This window comes from Pan troglodytes, chromosome 14 (assembly GCF_028858775.2).
Source record: "Pan troglodytes isolate AG18354 chromosome 14, NHGRI_mPanTro3-v2.0_pri, whole genome shotgun sequence".
NCBI lineage: Eukaryota > Metazoa > Chordata > Mammalia > Primates > Hominidae > Pan > Pan troglodytes.
The window spans coordinates 18959466-18977785 of NC_072412.2; the positions used below are offsets into that span (position 1 = coordinate 18959466).

General features: G+C 42.7%; 1 protein-coding gene across 15 annotated transcripts in view; it reads right to left on the reverse strand.

Moving 5' to 3' along the window:
- The window catches only part of PSPC1 (paraspeckle component 1), a 109391-nt gene that overhangs the window by 78478 nt on the left and 12593 nt on the right, over positions 1–18320 (reverse strand). For all 15 annotated transcript variants that reach the window (XR_008538646.2, XR_008538649.2, XR_008538648.2 and 12 more), the window contains exons 3-4: positions 9279–9374; positions 1215–1411 (exon numbers count right to left, since the gene is read on the reverse strand). Coding sequence is in view for 5 of the 15 variants with exons in the window: in XM_063792406.1 (XP_063648476.1) it covers positions 1215–1411; positions 9279–9374 (293 nt within the window). In the remaining 10 variants the exon portion in view is untranslated. The remainder of the gene's footprint in view (positions 1–1214; positions 1412–9278; positions 9375–18320) is intronic.

The following is an 18320-nucleotide window of genomic DNA, read 5'->3' on the forward strand; positions in this document are numbered from 1 at the left end:
CTTCATTCTAAAGTAAGTGAGAATTTACCCAAAAGGATTTAGAGAAGAATGATCAAATTTTCACCTGCTAAGAAAAATACTGAATCTAGTACACAGAATGGTTTAAAGAAAGCCAAGATTAGATGGCAGAAACGTTCAGCAGGAATGCTACTGCAGAAATTCAGACAGGCAGCTGTGGTACCTTGATCTCTGGGGACAGCCAAGAGAAGGTAAATACAAAAAAACTAGCTGGACATTGTGGTGTGTGCCTGTAATCCCAGCTACTCGGGAGGCTGAGGCAGGAGAATTGCTTGAACCCAGGTGGTAGAGGCTGCAGGGAGACAATATGGCGCCACTACACTCCAGCCTGGGCAACAGAGCAAGACTCCATCTCAAAAAAACAAACAAACAAACAAACAAACAAAATATATATATATACACTTACCAATTACTAACTTTTCCTAAATCCCCATATCAATTTGTACAAATGAATCTTTTTCATCTCTACCAGATTATCCATCTGTACTCTTTCAAACATGTAATAATAATCTTAAATAGCCAGCATTTGTCCAAATTCTTCTCATCAAACAAAAAATCCTGTATGTGCCATGTCTACCTACCAAAATTTGCCTGCTATGTTTGTTTGCCAAGAGAATCATGTATTTGATACTGGCACAATTTAATACCCGCAAATTACCTCCAACACTACTGCTTGCATAAGTAAAACTAACTTTTTAATTTTTTTTTTGAGACAGAGTTTTGCTCTTGTTGCCCAGACTGGAGCACAATGATGCGATCTCAGCTCACCGCAACCTCTGCCTCCCGGGTTCAAGCAATTCTCCTGCCTCAGCCTCCCAACTAGCTGGGATTACAGGTGCGCACCACCACGCCTGGCTAATTTTGTATTTTTAGTAGAGATGGGATTTCTCCAGGTTGGTCAGGCAGGTCTCGAACTCCCGACCTCAGGTGATCCATCTGCCTCGGCCCCCCAAAGTGCTGGGATTACAGGCGTGAGCCACCGCGCCCGTCAAGTAAAACTAACTTTTAGTAAGTTGTGTTTTTTTTTTTTTAAGGGAAGTTATCTGGGAAAAGGGAGATTTTCACACCTAATATGTTGAGTTCCAACTTTACCTCTAAACTCCTAAATGGCACTTTACACAGTAGTACATGAATGGTACACACACTTGAGGGGGAAAAAAAAATCATACCACATGTACATGAAAATCCATATTTACCTTGCCTCATTAGCATTAATTGGTGTTCATGCCTAGCTGCTTCCATTTCTGCCTCCAGTTTCTCTTTGGCTTCTCTGATGTTTCTATCAACCTGCTCACGCTGCTGCTTTTCCATTTCATCAAGAGCCTTCCATCGAGATGCATACTCAAATTCAAATGTCCCAGGTTGAGCAAAACGTGGTGGTTGTTCTCTTTCCCTAAATTAACATTAAAACATACAGAAATGTATGCTTAAAAGGTAAAACAACAACAAATGAGAACAACAAGCACTTACAATGTCCAAGACACCGTGTGAGACACTGTGTCTACATGAATTACCTCGTGACAATATTGTGATTACAGGCCTGAGTTTAAGAACTGCCCAAGAATGTTCAACTAATAATGGAACAATAATTCAAACTTACACAATCTGATGCTACAACCTGCATTCTCCTAATTATTACCTGCAAAATTTCTGCTTTTGGAGGTTTCATTTTCTGGTTTTCAGTCAACGAAATACTTTACAGGCCGGGCGCAGTGGCTCATGCCTGTAATTCCAGCACTTCAGGAGGCCGAGGCGGGCAGATCACGAGGTCAGGATATCAAGACCATCCTGGCTAATGTTGTGAAATCCCGTCTCTACTAAAAATACAAAAAAATTAGCCGGGCGTGGTGCCAGGCACCTGTAGTCCCAGCTACTCGGGAGGCTGAGGCAGGAGAATGGCATGAACCCAGGAGGCAGAGCTTATAGTGAGCTGAGATCCTGCCACTGCACTCCTGCCTGGGTGACAGAGCGAGACTCCGTCTCAAAAAAAAGAAATATTTTACAAAGGAAAGTCTGGAACACATGAATATGAATTAACTGTCTGGATCAGATGTTTTTCTAGTAAAACCAGCTAGATTTTACTGAGTGTTATGTGCCAATTAATTGGGTAGGCCCCAAAAATCAAGGCCTAACTTACTACCATTGTAGTTAATTATTTAATACCTCTTTCTCTTGATAGACTATAAACTCAATTGACGACATCAAATGTGGCTGTTAAATGCTGTACCACCACCTCATGTACCTAGAGTGCAGTATATACATTTAATATACATTTCTTGAATAAATTAACAAATTACCAAATAAAGGGCTATGAATGTATTTGAAAGTCATTTTTTTCATATATACATATATATGTAAATATTTATTTTAGAGACATATAAAAAATATGACTGATCTCAAACTCCTGGCCTCAAGTAATACTCATTCCTCAGCCTCCAAAAGTGCAAAATTACAGGTACAAGACACCACACCTGGTCCCCAGTCAATTTTTTTTTCACTTTTTTTTAAATTAATTAATTTTTTTTTTTTAGACACAGTCTCACAGTATTGCCCGGGCTGGAGTGCAATGGTATAATCTCAGCTCACTGCAACCTTCGCCTCCCGGGTTCGCACCATTCTCCCGCCTCAGCTTCCCGAGTAGCTGGGATTACAGGCGTCCATGCTTGGCTTATTTTTTGTATTTTTTAGTAGAGACGGGGTTTCACTATGTTGGCCAGGCTGGTCTTGAACTCCTGACCCTGTGATCCACCCATCTCGGTCTCCCAAAGTTCTGGGATTACAGGCGTGAGCCACCGTGCCCAGCCTTTCTTTTCACTTTTAAGAATTTTTGTTGTTGGAGGTGTTGCTTTGGGTTTTTCTGAGATAGGGTCTTGCTCAGTTTCACAGGAGTGTAGTGGCACAATTAAGACTCACTGCCGAGACTGGGCACGGTAGGTCACACTTGTAATCCCAGCCCTTTGGGAGGCTGAGACAGGCGGATCACAACACCAGGAGTTCAAGACCAGCCTGGCCAACATGGCGAAATCCCCCCTCTCTACTAAAATTACAAAAATCAGCCAGGCGTGGTGGCGGGTGCCTGTGATCCCAGCTACTCAGGAGGCTAAGGCAGGAGAATCGCTTGAACTCGGGAGACGGAGGTTGCAGTGAGCCGAGATTGTGCCACCGCACTCCAGCCTGGGCAACAAGAGCAAGACTCCATCTCAAAAAAAAAAAAAAAAAAAAAAAGGCTCACTTGCCAAATCAACCTCCCAGGCTCAAGCAGTCCTCCCACCTGAGGCTGCAGAGCACCCAGAACTACAGAGGCATGCCACCATGACCAGCTAATTTTTGTATTTTTTGTAGAGATGAGGTACCACTACGTTTGTTGCCCAGGCTGGTCTCAAACTCCTGGAAGCAATGCTTCTGCCTCCCAAAGTGCTGGGATTACAGGTGGGAACCACCACACCCAGCCAACTTTCAAGAAATTTTTGCATAAATATCTTCAATTAGTCTCGCCTATAACAGCCTGTATTTAAAAGTACTCATGGGAAAACAATTCCCACTCCATGAATAAAAGCATAGATACCTTGCTATAAATGTAAATTTTAATTTTTATTTTGGGGTAGGGAGGTGAGGAGGGGTGGGTATGACAAATCTAGGAGAGAAGAAGGCTGTCACAGAGGGAAAGATGTAATAACAAGAGAGGGAAAGATATTCAGAAGCATGTGAAGAAAAATCAAAGACAGCCATGATCCTAGGGACTCTATATCTGAAAACCCTACTTGGATTTTTTTCTTTTTAAAGCACTGACTGGAAAGTGGGAAAGATTGGGAGAATCTACCAACCACTAATTTTTCTAAAAGAATTGTTTACTGGTCAGCAGTTCCAAAGTCAAAGACTGACTATATTTTTAAATTATTTATTTTCTTTCAAAGGAAAAAAAAACACTGAAATAACATGATTTTTTGAAGGTGCAAGTGAATTTGAATTTTGGCTTTTTTGCTTTGTGAGCATTTTCTTTTTCTTTTCTTTTCTTTTTTTTTTTCCTGAAACAGTTTCATTCTTGTAGCCCAGGCTGGAATGCAATGGCGCCATCTTGGCTCACTGCAACCTCCGCCTCCTGGGTTCAAGCGATTCTCCTGCCTCAGCCTCCCAAATAGCTGGGATTACAGGCTCCTGCCACCACACCCAGCTAATTTTTTGTAGTTTTAGTAGAGACGGGGTTTCACCATGTTGGCCAGGCTGGTCTCCAACTCCTGATCTCAGGTGATCCACCCACTTTGGCCTCCCAAAGTGCAGGGATTACAGGTGTGAGGCACTGCGCCCAGCCTTGTGAGCATTTTCTTCTGTAAATAAATCTAAATCTTTAGTAATAAAAGTGGGAATATAACTAACTCCTTTTTTTTTTTTTTCTTTGAGACAGTCTCACTCTGTCACCCAGGCTGGAGTGCAGTGGCACAATCTCCACTCCACCTCCCGGATTCAAGCGATTCTCCTGCCTCCGCCTCCCGAATAGCTGGGATTACAGGTGCACGCCACCACGTCTGGCTAATTTTTGTATTTTTAGTAGAGACAGGGTTTCACCATGTTGGCCAGGCTGGTCTCCAACTCCTGACCTCAGGTGATCCACCCACCTCGGCCTCCCAAAGTGCTGGGATTACAGGCGTGAGCCACCACGCCCAGCCATAACTAGCTCTTAAGTTTTGCTGAGATCATTAACTATATAAACAAATATTGCCTATAAAGTCTATTCTTGTTAACAACCTTGTACTTCTAGTTCTCTAACTCCCAAATCCAAACGTATGCTTTATTTCAAATTTGTAATGGTGACCTATAACAAGTAAAAAGTTAAGTGAAGAGGAAATCACAGGAACCCTTTAAAAAAATGGCATTGTGGCCAGGTGCAGTGCCTCACACCTGTAAACCCAACACTTTGAGAGGCCAATGCAGGCAGATCGCTTGAGCCCAGGAGTTCGAGACTACGCTGAGCAACATGACAAAACTCTGTCTTTACAAAATAATTAAAAAATGAGACGGGCATGGTGGCCCACATCTGTAGTCCCAGCTACTTGGGGGGTGCTGAGGTGGAAGGATCACTTGAGACCAGGAGGTAGAGGCTGCAGTGAGCCATGACCATGCCATTGCACTGCAGTCTGGGCAACAGGGCCAGACCCTGTCTCAAAAAAACAAGAAAAGAAAAGAAAAGAAAGAGAAATAGCATTGCAAAGGAAATAAAAATAGATATTAATTAGGCTGGGCATGGTGGCTCACGCCTGTAATCCCAGCACTTTGGGAGGCTGACGCAGGCAGATCACAAGGTCGGGAGTTCGAGACCAACCTGGCCAACATAGTGAAACTCCATCTCTACTAAAAATACAACAATTAGCTGAGCATGGTTGCGTGTGCCTGTAGTCTCAGCTACTTGGGAGGCTGAGGCAGGAGAATCACTTGAACCTGGGAGGCGGAGGTTGTGGTGAGCCAAGATCGTGCCACTGCACTCCAGCCTAGGCAATAAGAGAGAAACTCCATCTCAAAAAAAAAAAAAAAAAACAATAGATATGAATTATAATCAATGCTAATGCTAATGCTTCCTCCCTGAAATACTCTCCTCCCTTGCTTCCAGGACACAGTCTGATGGTTCTTCCCCCTATTCCAATGAATGAATGCTCCCTTCTCAGTCGTTATTGATTCCTTCTGATCTTCCCAATCTCTACACACTAAAGAACTCCAAGGTTCAAGCTTTGGTCCTTTGACTTTAAAATATCATGTTCATAAATCCAGCCAGGACAGTTGCTCTAAATCCTAGTTATAAATCCAACTACCTGCTTGACTACACTGCTAGCACCTAGAACAGTGGCTAACACAAAGGCACTCCAAGTTTTATTTATCTAATAAACAAGTGGGCCGGGCGCAGTGGCTCACATCTGTAATCCCAGCACCTTGGGAGGCCAAGGTGGGTGGATCACCCGAGGTCAGGAGTTCGAGTCCAGCCTGGCCATTATGGTAAAACCCCGTCTCTACTAAAAATACAAAAATTAGCTGGGTGTGGTGGTGCACGCCTGTAATCCCAGCTACTCAGGGAGGGTGAGGGACAAGAATCACTTGAACTCGGGAGGTGGAGGTTGCAGTGAGCTGAGACTGCACCACTGCACTCCAGCCTGGATGACAAAGTGAGACTGTCTCAAAAAATAAATAAGTAGGCCTTTGAGCCCCTATGCTCAGGCCCACTCCCAGACTGTGGAGTGGTACTTTCATTTTCAATAAAACCCTTCGCTCCTTCCTTGCTTTGAGCATTTTGTCCACTTCTTTGTTCAAGACGCCAAGAACCTGGATACTCTCCACCGTTAACATATTTTGGTGAGCCAGCCAGGAGGAAGAGTCAAGCAGGTTCACTACGGCCACTCAGGGAGCGAGAACCCAGAAGCCTGGCATGCTGGCAAAAGGGTAAAGAAAACCTTTTTTTTTTTTTTTGAGACGGAGTCTCACTGTCATCCAGGCTGGAGTGTGGTGGCGCGATCTTGGCTCACCACAACCTCCGCCTCCTGGGTTCAAGCAATTCTCCCGCCTCAGCCTCCTGAGTAGCTAGAATTACAGATGCGTGCCACCACACCCGGCTGATTTTTGTAATTTTAGTAGAGACGGGGGTTTCACCATGTTAGGCTGGTCTCAAACTCCTGACCTCGTGATCTGCCCGCCTCGGCCTCCCAAAGTGCTAGGATTACACGTGTAAGCCACCGTGCCCGGCCCTAAGAAAGCGTTTTATGGTTTGAATCTTCTGGAAACGTCAAAGACAGTCAGTCGCCGGGCATGGTGGCTCACGCCTGTAATCCCAGCACTCTGGGAGGCCGAGGCAGGCGGATCACAAGGTCAGGAAATCGAGACCATCGTGGCTAACACGGTGAAACCCCGTCTCTACTAAAAATACAAAAAAATTAGCCGGGCATGGTGGCACGTGCCTACAGTCCCAGCTACTTGGGATGCTGAGGCAGGTGAATTGCTTGAACCTGGGAGGCGGGGGTTGCAGTGAGCTGAGATCGTGCCACTGCACTCCAGCCTGGGCAATGGAGTGAGACTCCGTCTCAAAAAAAAAAAAAAAAGAAAGAAAGACTGTCCTTGCCATCCACACCACAACAAAACTTTGGGACCTTGAACTTTGGGTTCATGGTCTCACAACTGAGAAGGGTCCCTCCACACTTTTGGAACTGTGCACCCACTGGAACCCTTGACAGACCATCAAGCTTCAGATGACCATGCAACAAAGGCTCCAGCCAGTTGCAGGCAAAGACACCACCCCTAGCCATCAAGAAACTACCCTGCCTCCATTAGATAGAGCAGGGCGAAAGTTCCGTGATCCCCAATAGGTAGAGACTATGCCCCAAGTCAGCATGAAGCAGTTATAGAAAAAAAGACCATCGGTCCCTCTGCCTCCCATAAAGATTTATGAGGATCACATCTCTAAGTGGAGAGATGAGGCAGGAAAATACAGTCTGGAAGCAGGGAACAGAAGACCAATTCACAATTCAGCTATAACAGGAAATATCCTCTCCACAGGACATACACCGAGTAAATGACTTGTAACTTTACCTCATCCTCTTCATTTACATAAGGCATACCCCAAGTAGAGGGTATTTAAACTCACAAAAACTCTGTAACAGGGCCTTTGAGCCCCTATGCTCAGGCCCACACTGCAGAGTGTACTTTCATTTTCAATAAAACCCTTCATTCCTCCCCTGCAAAAAAATAAATAAGTGACTGGTTTTTAAAAATATAATGAGCTCTGCAAAAGTAATTGGAGAGGAAAGGGAGGTGGGACAGGCAGAGAACAGAACTGGAGGCAGTCCATCTAGGGAATGGGACTGCGAGGCCATACTTGTGAAACATCTGGACTGCTATTCTAGGACTTTTATTTGATGTGTTCGTTGCACAGCTGTTTGAAATGTTTAATAAAGCTTTATAAACTTAAAAAAAAAAATGCACTCGGCCGGGTACAGTGGCTCACGCCTGTAATCCCAGCACTTTGGGAGGCCGAGGTGGGTGGATCACGAGGTCAGGAGATCGAGACCATCCTGGCTAACATGGTGAAACCCCGTCTCCACTAAAATACAAAAAACTAGCCAGGCATGGTGGCGGGCGCCTGTGGTCCCGGCTACTCGGGAGGCTGAGGCAGGAGAATGGCGTGAACCCGGGAGATGGAGCTTGCAGTGAGCCGAGATCGTGCCACTGCACTCCAGCCTGGGCAACAGAGTAAGACTCCGTCTCAAAAAAAAAAAAAAAAAAATGCACTCATATAGGCAATTTATGTAAATATACTTGTATTATTCTAAGTGAAAAGGGAAAAGAATAAACATACATTTTGAAAATGAGCTATTTTTTGCAACCTCTAAGAGTTTTTCCGCTGTGCCAGGTTATTTAACTAGGAATACTCTGCTCTACCCTGGCACACCAAAAATCTCCTTTTAACCTACAATAGACTTGAAGCACAAAATAAAACTTAAGAAGTATTTCCAGCTGGGCATGGTGGCTCACACCTGTAATCCTAGCACTTTGGGAGGCCTAGGCGGGTAGATCACCTGAGATCAGGAGTTCGAGACCAGCCTGGCCAACATGGCGAAACCCCATCTCTACTGAAAACACAAAAAAATTAGTCGGGCGTGGTGGCGCACACCTGTAATCCCAGCTACTCGGGAGGCTGAGGAAGGAGAATTGCTTGAACCTGGGAGGTGGAGGTTGCAGTGAGCCGAGTTCACGCCACTGCACTCCAGCCTGTGCTACAGGAGTAAGACTCCATCTCAAAAAAAAAAAAAAAAAAGTATTTTCATGTTATCTAGATTTCATCGTTTTTCTGGCATGAATATTATTGACAGTGTCCTCCTAGTACCCTCCCTGCCCCAGTTATAAAAGTAGACACTGCTTAAAAAAATTAGTATGTTTTACCCATATAAAAAAAGAAAACTATTAGCTGGGCATGGTGGTGCGTGCCTGTAATCCCAGCTACTCATGAGTCTGAGGCACGAGAATCACTTGAACGTGGGAGGTAGAGATTACAGGGAGCCAAGATCACACCACTGCACTCCAGCCTGGGCGACAGAGCAAGATACTATCTCAAAAAAAACAAAAAAAAAGAAAGAAAGAAAAGAAAACTAGCATTCCATGTAGACTAGACCACTCTATTACCCAGATTATATAAATAAACAGAACACCTCATAATCCAATATTTGAAAACAAATGTAATGAACACCCTTAATAGTACAGACACAAATTATCTATTAATAAAATCTTACTTATGATACTGTTGAGTTTTCTGCATCAGCTTCTCTGGCAAGCCATCTTCATCATCAAACTGCTCCATAGGTTCCACAATGACTGGACGAGGGGTCCTGGATAGGTATAAAAGCGTTCATAAAAATTAACACAGTGCCAAGAATTAATACTGTCTTAAAAGAAATGTTTTATAATAATAAAGATATATACTTAGAAAATGTCTCACTTGAGAAAAATGTCTCAGAACTATCATTTGTACTCATAAAAATCAGTCAACAGCCGAAGCAGTGGCTCACGCCTGTAATCCCAGTACTTTGGGAGGCCAAGGCGGGCACATCACTTGAGGTCAGGAGTTCAAGACCATCCAGGCCAACATGGTGAAATTCCATCTCTACTAAAAATACAAAAAATTAGCCGGGCATTGTGGTGTGTGCCTGTAATCCCAGCTACTGAGGACGCTGAGGCAGGAGAACTGCTTGAATCCCGGAGGCAGAGGTTGAAGTGAGTCAAGATCGCATCGCTGCACTCCAGCCTGGGCAACACAGCAAGACTCCATCACACACACACACACAAAAAAAATCAGTCAATAAACATTTACTGAGTCAGAGAGAGGTGAATGTCAAAAGCCACAAAAAGATGAGTAAATAAAGCAACAATTATGAACCAGCATAACGGCTATAGTTAACATTTAGAAAGTATAATGAAAACGAATTTGTACCTAACCCATGTTTTATATGTGTGGTCATCATCACAGCCACTGCTTCAGCTATTGATTGATTTTTATGAGTACAAATGATACTTCTGAGACATTTTTCTCAAGTGAGGCATTTTCTAAATATATATCTTTATCATCAACATGTCCCACCACCTCAACCCACCCATCTGTGCCCACCACCCAGTTTCCCTGTATCTATCAGTATTGTTCAGAAAGTTCTTAAAAATGTTGGCCAGCAGGAACGGTGGCTCACACCTGTAATCCCAGCACTTTGGAAGGCCAAGGCAGGCGGACTACCTCAGGTCAAGAGTTTGAGACCAGCATGGCCAACGTGGTGAAACCCCGTTTCTACTAAAACTACAAAGTTTAGCCAGGCGTGGTGGCACACGCCTGTAGTCCCAGCTACTCAGGAGGCTGAGGTATGAGAATCGCCTGAACTCAGGAGGCAGAGGTTGCAGTGAGTGGCGATCGCACCACTGTACTCCAGCCTGGGCGACAGAGTGAGACTCTGTCACCAAAAAAAAAAAAAAAAAAGTTAAAGCTGAAAATCCGACCTAAAACATTTCAGCGAAGTGGCTCACACCTGTAATTCTAGAGCTTTGGGAAGCAGAGGCGGGGAAGATGGCTTGAGCCCAGAAATTCAAGATCAGCCTGGGAAAGATGACGAGATCCTGTCTCTATAAAAAATTTTAAAATTAGCCGGGCACAGTGGCTCACGCCTGCAATCCCAGCACTTTGGTAGGCTGAGGCGGGTGGATCACAAGATCAGGAGTTTGAGACCAGCCTGACCAACATGGTGAAACCTCGTCTCTACTAAAAATACAAAAAATTAGCCGGGCGTGGTGGTGCACACCTGTAATCCCAGCTACTCAGGAGGCTGAGGCGGGAGAATCGCTTGAATCCGGGAGACAGAGGTTGCAGTGAGCCAAGATCACGCCACTGCACTCCAGCCCAGGCGACAGAGTGAAACTCCGTCTCAAAAAAAAAAAAAAAAAAAAAAATTTAAAATTAGCCAGGTAGCATACACTACTCAGGAGGCTGAGGTGGGAAGACCACTTGAGCCCAGGAATTTGAGGCTGCAGTGAGCTATGATAGAGCCACTGCACTCTAACCTGGGCAATAAGGCAAGACGTCATCTCTAAATAAAAATAAAAATAAAAGATGTTAGCCAGACAAAAAGGGAAAAAGGGAAGGCAGAAGACACCAGACATTCAAGGAGAAAAGCTGGGATAAGGAAATGACAAGAGTGGGTGATGAAAGATATGACTAGAGGCCCTCCTTCTTTACTGTTTTCTTCAGTAAAATAGGAGAAAAGGAGAGTTCATGGAGGGGAAGAGGAATAAGCAGAATGGATGGCACACTGATATTAAAATTTCCTTTGAGATCGGCTCTTCACCATGCAAGGGGCATTAAAATCTATTTATACTACCTTCAAAACAGTGATGCTTCAGAGAGAAAAAACTAAGCTAGAGAGATGAAGGGTTTTTGGACTCCAAAAGCTTCTCCTACACATAATACCAGAGATTAACACAGACTTTAGATCCTAAATGTAAGAAAAGATACAAAATAACTTTTCAAAATTATTACTGAGTTAGTGAAGACATTTTAAGGAAACAGTTAAAGCAGGTATGGAATATCATGGAGTGGTGGAATGAGATTATAGAAACCTCAAATAAACTGAATAGGAACCCAAAGGTAAAGAGACTTAAGATGTGGTACTTCTAAAAGTACCCAAAAAGGCCCAGGGCCAAAATGAAGATGATGCATTTTATGGACCATTCATCCGCTGGAAGCTATGGCAGGGCCACAAACATAGAACAGTAACAGAATCAGATAAAAGGTGCACCTGAGCAGAGGCCAACAAAGAAACAAGCAAACCCCTCCAGTAACACAAGACCATCCCCCTTCAAAGAAACTTCAGAAACAGAATTAAGAGGGAAAAATGAACTAAGCAGATGATATGTCATTCATCAGAAATGACAGAAGTATATGAAGCCAAGGGAAACCGTAATCAGAATTAAGAGAAAACTCTGACATCTCTGTACTCTCAAATATGTTAGAGATTTTAACAAATTGTAAACTTTTCACATTTAAGTTTGGACCACTAGACAACTCTTACACAGTACGGGAGAGGAGAAGTACAGATTTCTAAGAGGGAACTTAATCGATACAAACAAGTTTATAAAGTCTCCGTCTACCACTCTATATATCATCTTGCTCCTACAATTCCACTTCTGAAGAGACATAAACCAGTGAGCAAAGATCAATCAGGCTGGGCGTGGTGACTCACGCCTGTAACCCCAGCACTTTGGGAGGCCGAGGTGCGTGGATCACGAGGTCAGGAGTTTGAGACCAGTCTGGCCAATATAGTGAAATGCCATCTCTACTAAAAAAAATACAAAAGTTAGCCAGGCGTGGTGGCACACGCCTGCAGTCCCAGCTACTCGGGAGGCTGAGGCAGTAGAATCGCTGGAACCTGGGAGGCAGAGGTTGCAGTGAGCCGAGATCGTGCCATTGCACTCCAGCCAGGGTGATACAACGAGACTCCGTCTCAAAAAAAAAGATCAATCACAACCACATTCATCTAATTACACAACATAAAAAGACCAAGGAACATGGGTATGTATTGTGTACAAGGGAATTACTTAAGGGACTGTGTCTTATTTTTATTTATTGGAACACATGCTAAAATGTGTTTCTATCTATGGTTTCATTGTACATACACCACTCCCTATAGAAGCTCCCTTTGTCCATTTTCTGACTCATCTTGTTTATTTCACTTTCATCTTTAGGTATAACGAAAATTTGTAAAACTCAACCTAAGGCCGGGCACGGTGGCTCACAGCTGTAATCCCAGCACTTTGGGAGGCCAAGGCAGGTGGATAACTCAGGAGTTTGAGACCAGCCTGACCAACATGGTGAAACCCCGTCTCTACTAAATACAAAAAATTAGCTGGGTATGGTGGTACATGCCTGTAGTCCCAGCTACTTGGGAGGCTGAGGCAGGATAATCACTTGAACCCAGGAAGCAGAGGTTGCAGTGAGCTGAGACTGCGTCATTGCACTCTAGCCTAGGCAACAAGAGCAAAACCGTTTCCAAAAAAAAAAAAAACTCAACTTAAATTCTGTTTACCATAGGTATTATAACTAAATTTATTCTTTTTTCTTGAGACAGTGTCTCACTCTGTTGTCCAGGCTGGAGTGCAGTGGGGCGATCACAGCTCACTGCAGCCTCAACCTCCTGGGCTCAAGATATCCTCTGGCTTCAGCCTCCCAAAGTGCTGGGATTATAGGCATGAGTGACTACGTCTGTCCAGGTTACTCTTTTTGCAAATATAAGTATATAATAAGTACAAAACAGATCAAAAAGAAACAAATCAAAGTGTTCAACCATAATGTTAAATCTGAAGTTACTGCTTGGGTTTTTGTTTTTCTCCCCATTTTACCACCAAGTCAATCATTAGTTTGGTTATAAACTTGAAGGACTGAGAGAGAGAGAGGCTTCGGGACTGAGGCCTTGGGGTTTAGAGCAGGTTATGAGCTGCATAGCCTTTGGCTAGGAGGTTCCTGCGCTAGCTGAAGTTTTCTCTGAAGTTTTCTCATCAGTAAAATGGGATATCAGTGCATCATAGGGTTGTTATGATAACGAAAGAAGAAAGGTAGGGCACTTAGCACAGTTCTTGGTAAAGAGAGTTCATTAAATGAAAGTGAAGTCGGCCAGGCGTGGTGGCTCACGTTGGTAATCTCAACGCCTTGGGAGGCCAAGGCAAGTGTATCACCTGAAGTTAGGAGTTTGAGACCAGCCTGGCCAACATGGTAAAACCCCATCTCTACTAATACAAAAAATTGGCCGGGCATGGTGGCCGGGCAGCGGCTGTGGTCCCAACTACTCAGGAGACTGAGGAACGAGAATTGCTTGAATCCAGGAGGTGGAAGTTGCAGTGAGCAGAGATCACACCACTGCACTCCAGCCTGGGCAGCAGACTGAAACCCTGTCTCGGAAAAAAAGAAACTGAAGGTTTTTTCAGGGAGTAAGAGAAAGAAAAAGTATTTCAGTGTTCTTTCAGGCTTGAAAATACTAAAATTTAAAGTGTTAATTTATTTACAAAAAAACTTGAAAAATGTTTCATTGTGAAAAAACTTAAATAGCAAGTTTTGCAGAAGAAACAAGGCCCCCGAAATCCTAACATATGGAGAGAAGCTCTGATCACATTTTTGTGAAAACCACTTAAGACTTGCCTTTCTGTTGGATATATGCATAAGTTTACATAAAGTGAATTACCTATACATGCTTTTTTTCAGATATCCAATGTACTCAATGTAAAATGGCACCATTTTACGCACTGCATGCATGCACAATAATTTTTTTAACCATACCAACTGGTATACATCTGGGGTTTTCATGTTTTCTGTAATTATATATAACATCAACTACGTATTTGTGACTGATCTTTCCTCATTGTGGCTGATCTTTTCTTAGAACTGTGGAAACAAGGTAGAATATACAGTACTAAAAAAAACATGGTGACTTAAGGGCTGGGCAAGGTGGCTTGTGCCTGTAATCCCAGCACTCTGGCAGACTGAAGTGGGAGGATCATTTGAGGCCAGGAATTCCAGGTTACAATGAGCTATGATCGTGCCACTGCACTCCAACCTGGGTAAGAGCAGAACTTGCCTTAAAAAAAAAAAAAAAAAAAAAAAGGTGGCTTAAAAGATAATGCAATATTTTGCACATGTAATTTCTTTTTTTTGAGACAGGGTCTTGTTCTGTTGCCCAGGCTGCCATGCAGTGGCATGAGCACTGCTCATTGCAGCCTCGACCTGCAAGGCTCAAGTGATCCTCCCACCTCAGCCTCCCACGTACCTGGGACTACAAGTGTGCACCACCATGCTTAGCTAATTTTTTTTTTTTTTTTTGTAGAGATAGGGTTTTGCCATGTTGCCCAAGCTACACATAATTTTTAAAACGAAGAATGTGTAATGATGATGACAATTTATTTCTGCACTGAATCACCCTTATAGACATGTACCATTTTGTGATGGTTTTTCATTTTAGCTCAGTTGCATATTTATAAGCGTGGTTGAGAATAGTTGAATAGTAATGATAAAATAATTATCAGGATGCAGCCACGACAAACATGGTGAAACCCTGTCTCTAGTAAAAATTCAAAAGTTAGCTGGGTGTGGTGGTGCGCACCTGTAATCGCAGCTACTCAGGAGGTTGAGGCACAGGAATCACTTGAACCCAGAAGGTAGAGGTTGCAGTGAGCCAAGATCATGCCATGCACTCCACCCTGGGTGACAGAATGAGAGCCCATCTCAAAAATAATAATAATAATAATAATTACCAGGATGACAATATTAATAAAATATTTTATGATGGAGAAAAAATAAAATCACTAGGATCCGATAATGATATCTTAGATTTACAAAATGACACAATGGATCCATGTGGTAATTTTAAGAAAAGGGATCTAATTTTTTTTTTTTTTGAGAGACAGGGGTCTCACGACGTTGCTCAGGCTAGTCTCGAACTCCTGGGCTCAAGCAAACCTCAGCCTTCAGAGTAGCTGGGACTACAGGTGCCTACTACTACACTCAGCTTGTTTTAATTTTTTAAATTTTTCTTTTTGTTCTTTTGAAGACCTCTAAGAAATAAGGAAGTATCAGTCTTTACAAATAACTACAAATAACAAATAAAGAAATATCAATCTTTACAAAAAAAAGAAAGCAAAAAACTAAAACTGGATCCAATTAGCACTGATAGTATATCAAGGGTTAATGTTGCTTTCCTAAAAAGTTAAGTAGCAATTTATACTTATTAGCAGGTTTTCCTAGATAACTCATTATTTTCAACAGGCAATGGAAATATTATGTTTTTCTTAAAGAATTTTTTTTGTCTAAAAGTAATCTCATTTAATGGAAAGATATGATAAAGCAAATAAAATGTTGGAAAAAGTAATCCCTTTCAAATATAAATATAAAATAGGAAAAGTACAAAATTATTTTTGTACTCTTCTGCACAGGAAAAGTGTGCAGAAAAGAGTTTTAAAAAGCAAGCCTGCAGCTGGGCGCAGTGGCTCACGCCTGTAATCCCAGGACTTTGGGAGGCTGTGGCAGGTGGATGACTTATGGTCAGGAGTTCGAGACCAGCCTGGTCAACATAGTGAAACCCCGTCTCTACTAAAAATACAAAAATTAGCCAGGTGTGGTGGTGAACATCTGTAATCCCAGCTATTCAGGCAGCTGAGGCACATGAATCGCTTGAATCCGAGAGGCAGAGGTTGCAGTGAGCCAAGAACATGCCACAGAACTGCACCCTGAGTGACAGAGTGAGACCCTGTCTCAAATCAATCTATCAATCAATCAATCAATCCTACCAGCCAAGAGCGGTGGCTTGTGTCTGTAATCCTAGCACTTTGGGAGGCCAAAACGAGCAGATCACTTGAGCCCAAGAGTTCAAGGCCAGCCTGGGCCACATGGCGAAAATACAAAAAGTAAAAAAATTAGCCAAGTGTGGTGGCACATGCCTGTGGTCCCAGCTACTCGGAAGGCTGAGGTGGGAGGATCATGTGAGCCTGAGGAGGCTGAGGGCATAGTGACCTATGATCGCATTCAGCCTGGGTGAGAGTAAGACCTTATCTCCAAAAAAAAGCTATCAATAAGAAATCGTTAGTTAACTGGGTGTGGTGGTGCATGCCTATAGTCCCAGCAACTTGGGAGCCTGAGGTGGGAGGATGACTTGAGCCTAGCAGGTTGAGGCTGCAATGAGCTGTGATAATGCCACTGCGCTCCAGCCTGGGAGGCACACTGAGACATTGCCTCGAGGAAAAAAAAAGAAAAAAAAAAAGGACAAGAACAATGGCTCACACACTTGTAATCCCAGCACTCTGGGAGGCTGAGGCCAGCTGAGACAGGCGGATTGCTTGAGCTCAGGAGTTGAAGACTAGCCTGGACAAAATGACAAAATCCACCTCTACAAAAAATACAAAAAGTAGGCCTGGAGTAGTGGCTCATGTCTGTAATCCCAGCACTCTAGGAGGCTGAGGCAGGCAGATCACCTAAGGCCAAGAGTTCAAGACCAGCCTAGCCAACATGGTGAAACCCCAGCTCTATTAAAAATACGAAAAAAAATAAAAAATTAAAAATTAAAAAATAAAAATAAAATGGAAAAGCAAGATCTATGACAATCTGAAGAAAGAGCATTCTCTAAGGAAAGCGAATAAGAGCACAATCTCTGACAAGATTGTGTTGTAAAACAGCAGATATAGCACGAATTTCAGTTTTAGTATCAATGCTTAATAGTCGAAAATAAGTTTTAAAATGCTTACAAATCAGCAACTAAGCTCCATAGAGCCAGGAAACAAAATTTTTTAAATTTCAGGGATCAATTCCCTAAACCCTAAATTCCCTAAACCCTAAAACATCTGAATGATCCCAACCAATAGCTGACAGCACCATACAATAAGCAAATACAAAGAACCTAAATAGCCAAAAAAAATTTTGAAAAAATAAAATTGGATGATTATACTACCTGATTTCAAAGCTTAGGGTAAATATGGTAATTAAGCAAGTACAATTTTGGAACTGACAAACTGGTCAATGAAACAAAAAAGTACAGATTTTTTTTTTTCCTGGTAACAAAGGGGAAATCATAAATTTTTTCAATTAATGGTGCTGGAACAACTGGAGACCTGCACGGTAACAAGGATTTTTACGTCACACTCAAAATGTATAAATGTAAAAGCTATAAAATTTCTCAAGAAAACATGAGAAAAGCTCTGCAATCTTAAGCAAAGATCATACAAGGACACAAAAAGAACAAACCATACAAGAAAAAAATTGATGAAATTTGGACTTCATAAAATATAAAAACATCTGCTCTTTGAGGGTCACTGTTAAAGTTAAAAAACTTTACATATGCAATGGCTCACACCTGTAATTCCAGCACTTTGGGAGGCCAAGACAGGAGGATAGTTTAAGCTCAGGAGTTAGGGACCAGCCTGGGTGACATAGCAAGACCTCATATCTACTTTAAAAAAAAATCAAAAAATTAGCCAGGCGTGGTGGCACATGCCTGTAGTCCTAGCTACTCAGCAGGCTGAGGAAGGAGAATCATTTGAGCCCAGGAGGTCAAGGCTGCAGTGAGCCAAGATCACTCCACTGCACTTTGGCCTGAGTGACAGAGCAAGACCGTGTCCCCCCCGCAAAAAAATAAATAAATAAAAATAAAAGAAAATTTAAAAACAAGCCACAGACTGGCAGGAAGATTTATAATACAGACATATCTAGATTTCATAATTCAGTAAGAAGACAATCTGCCCAATTAAAAATAACAAGCAGGGGC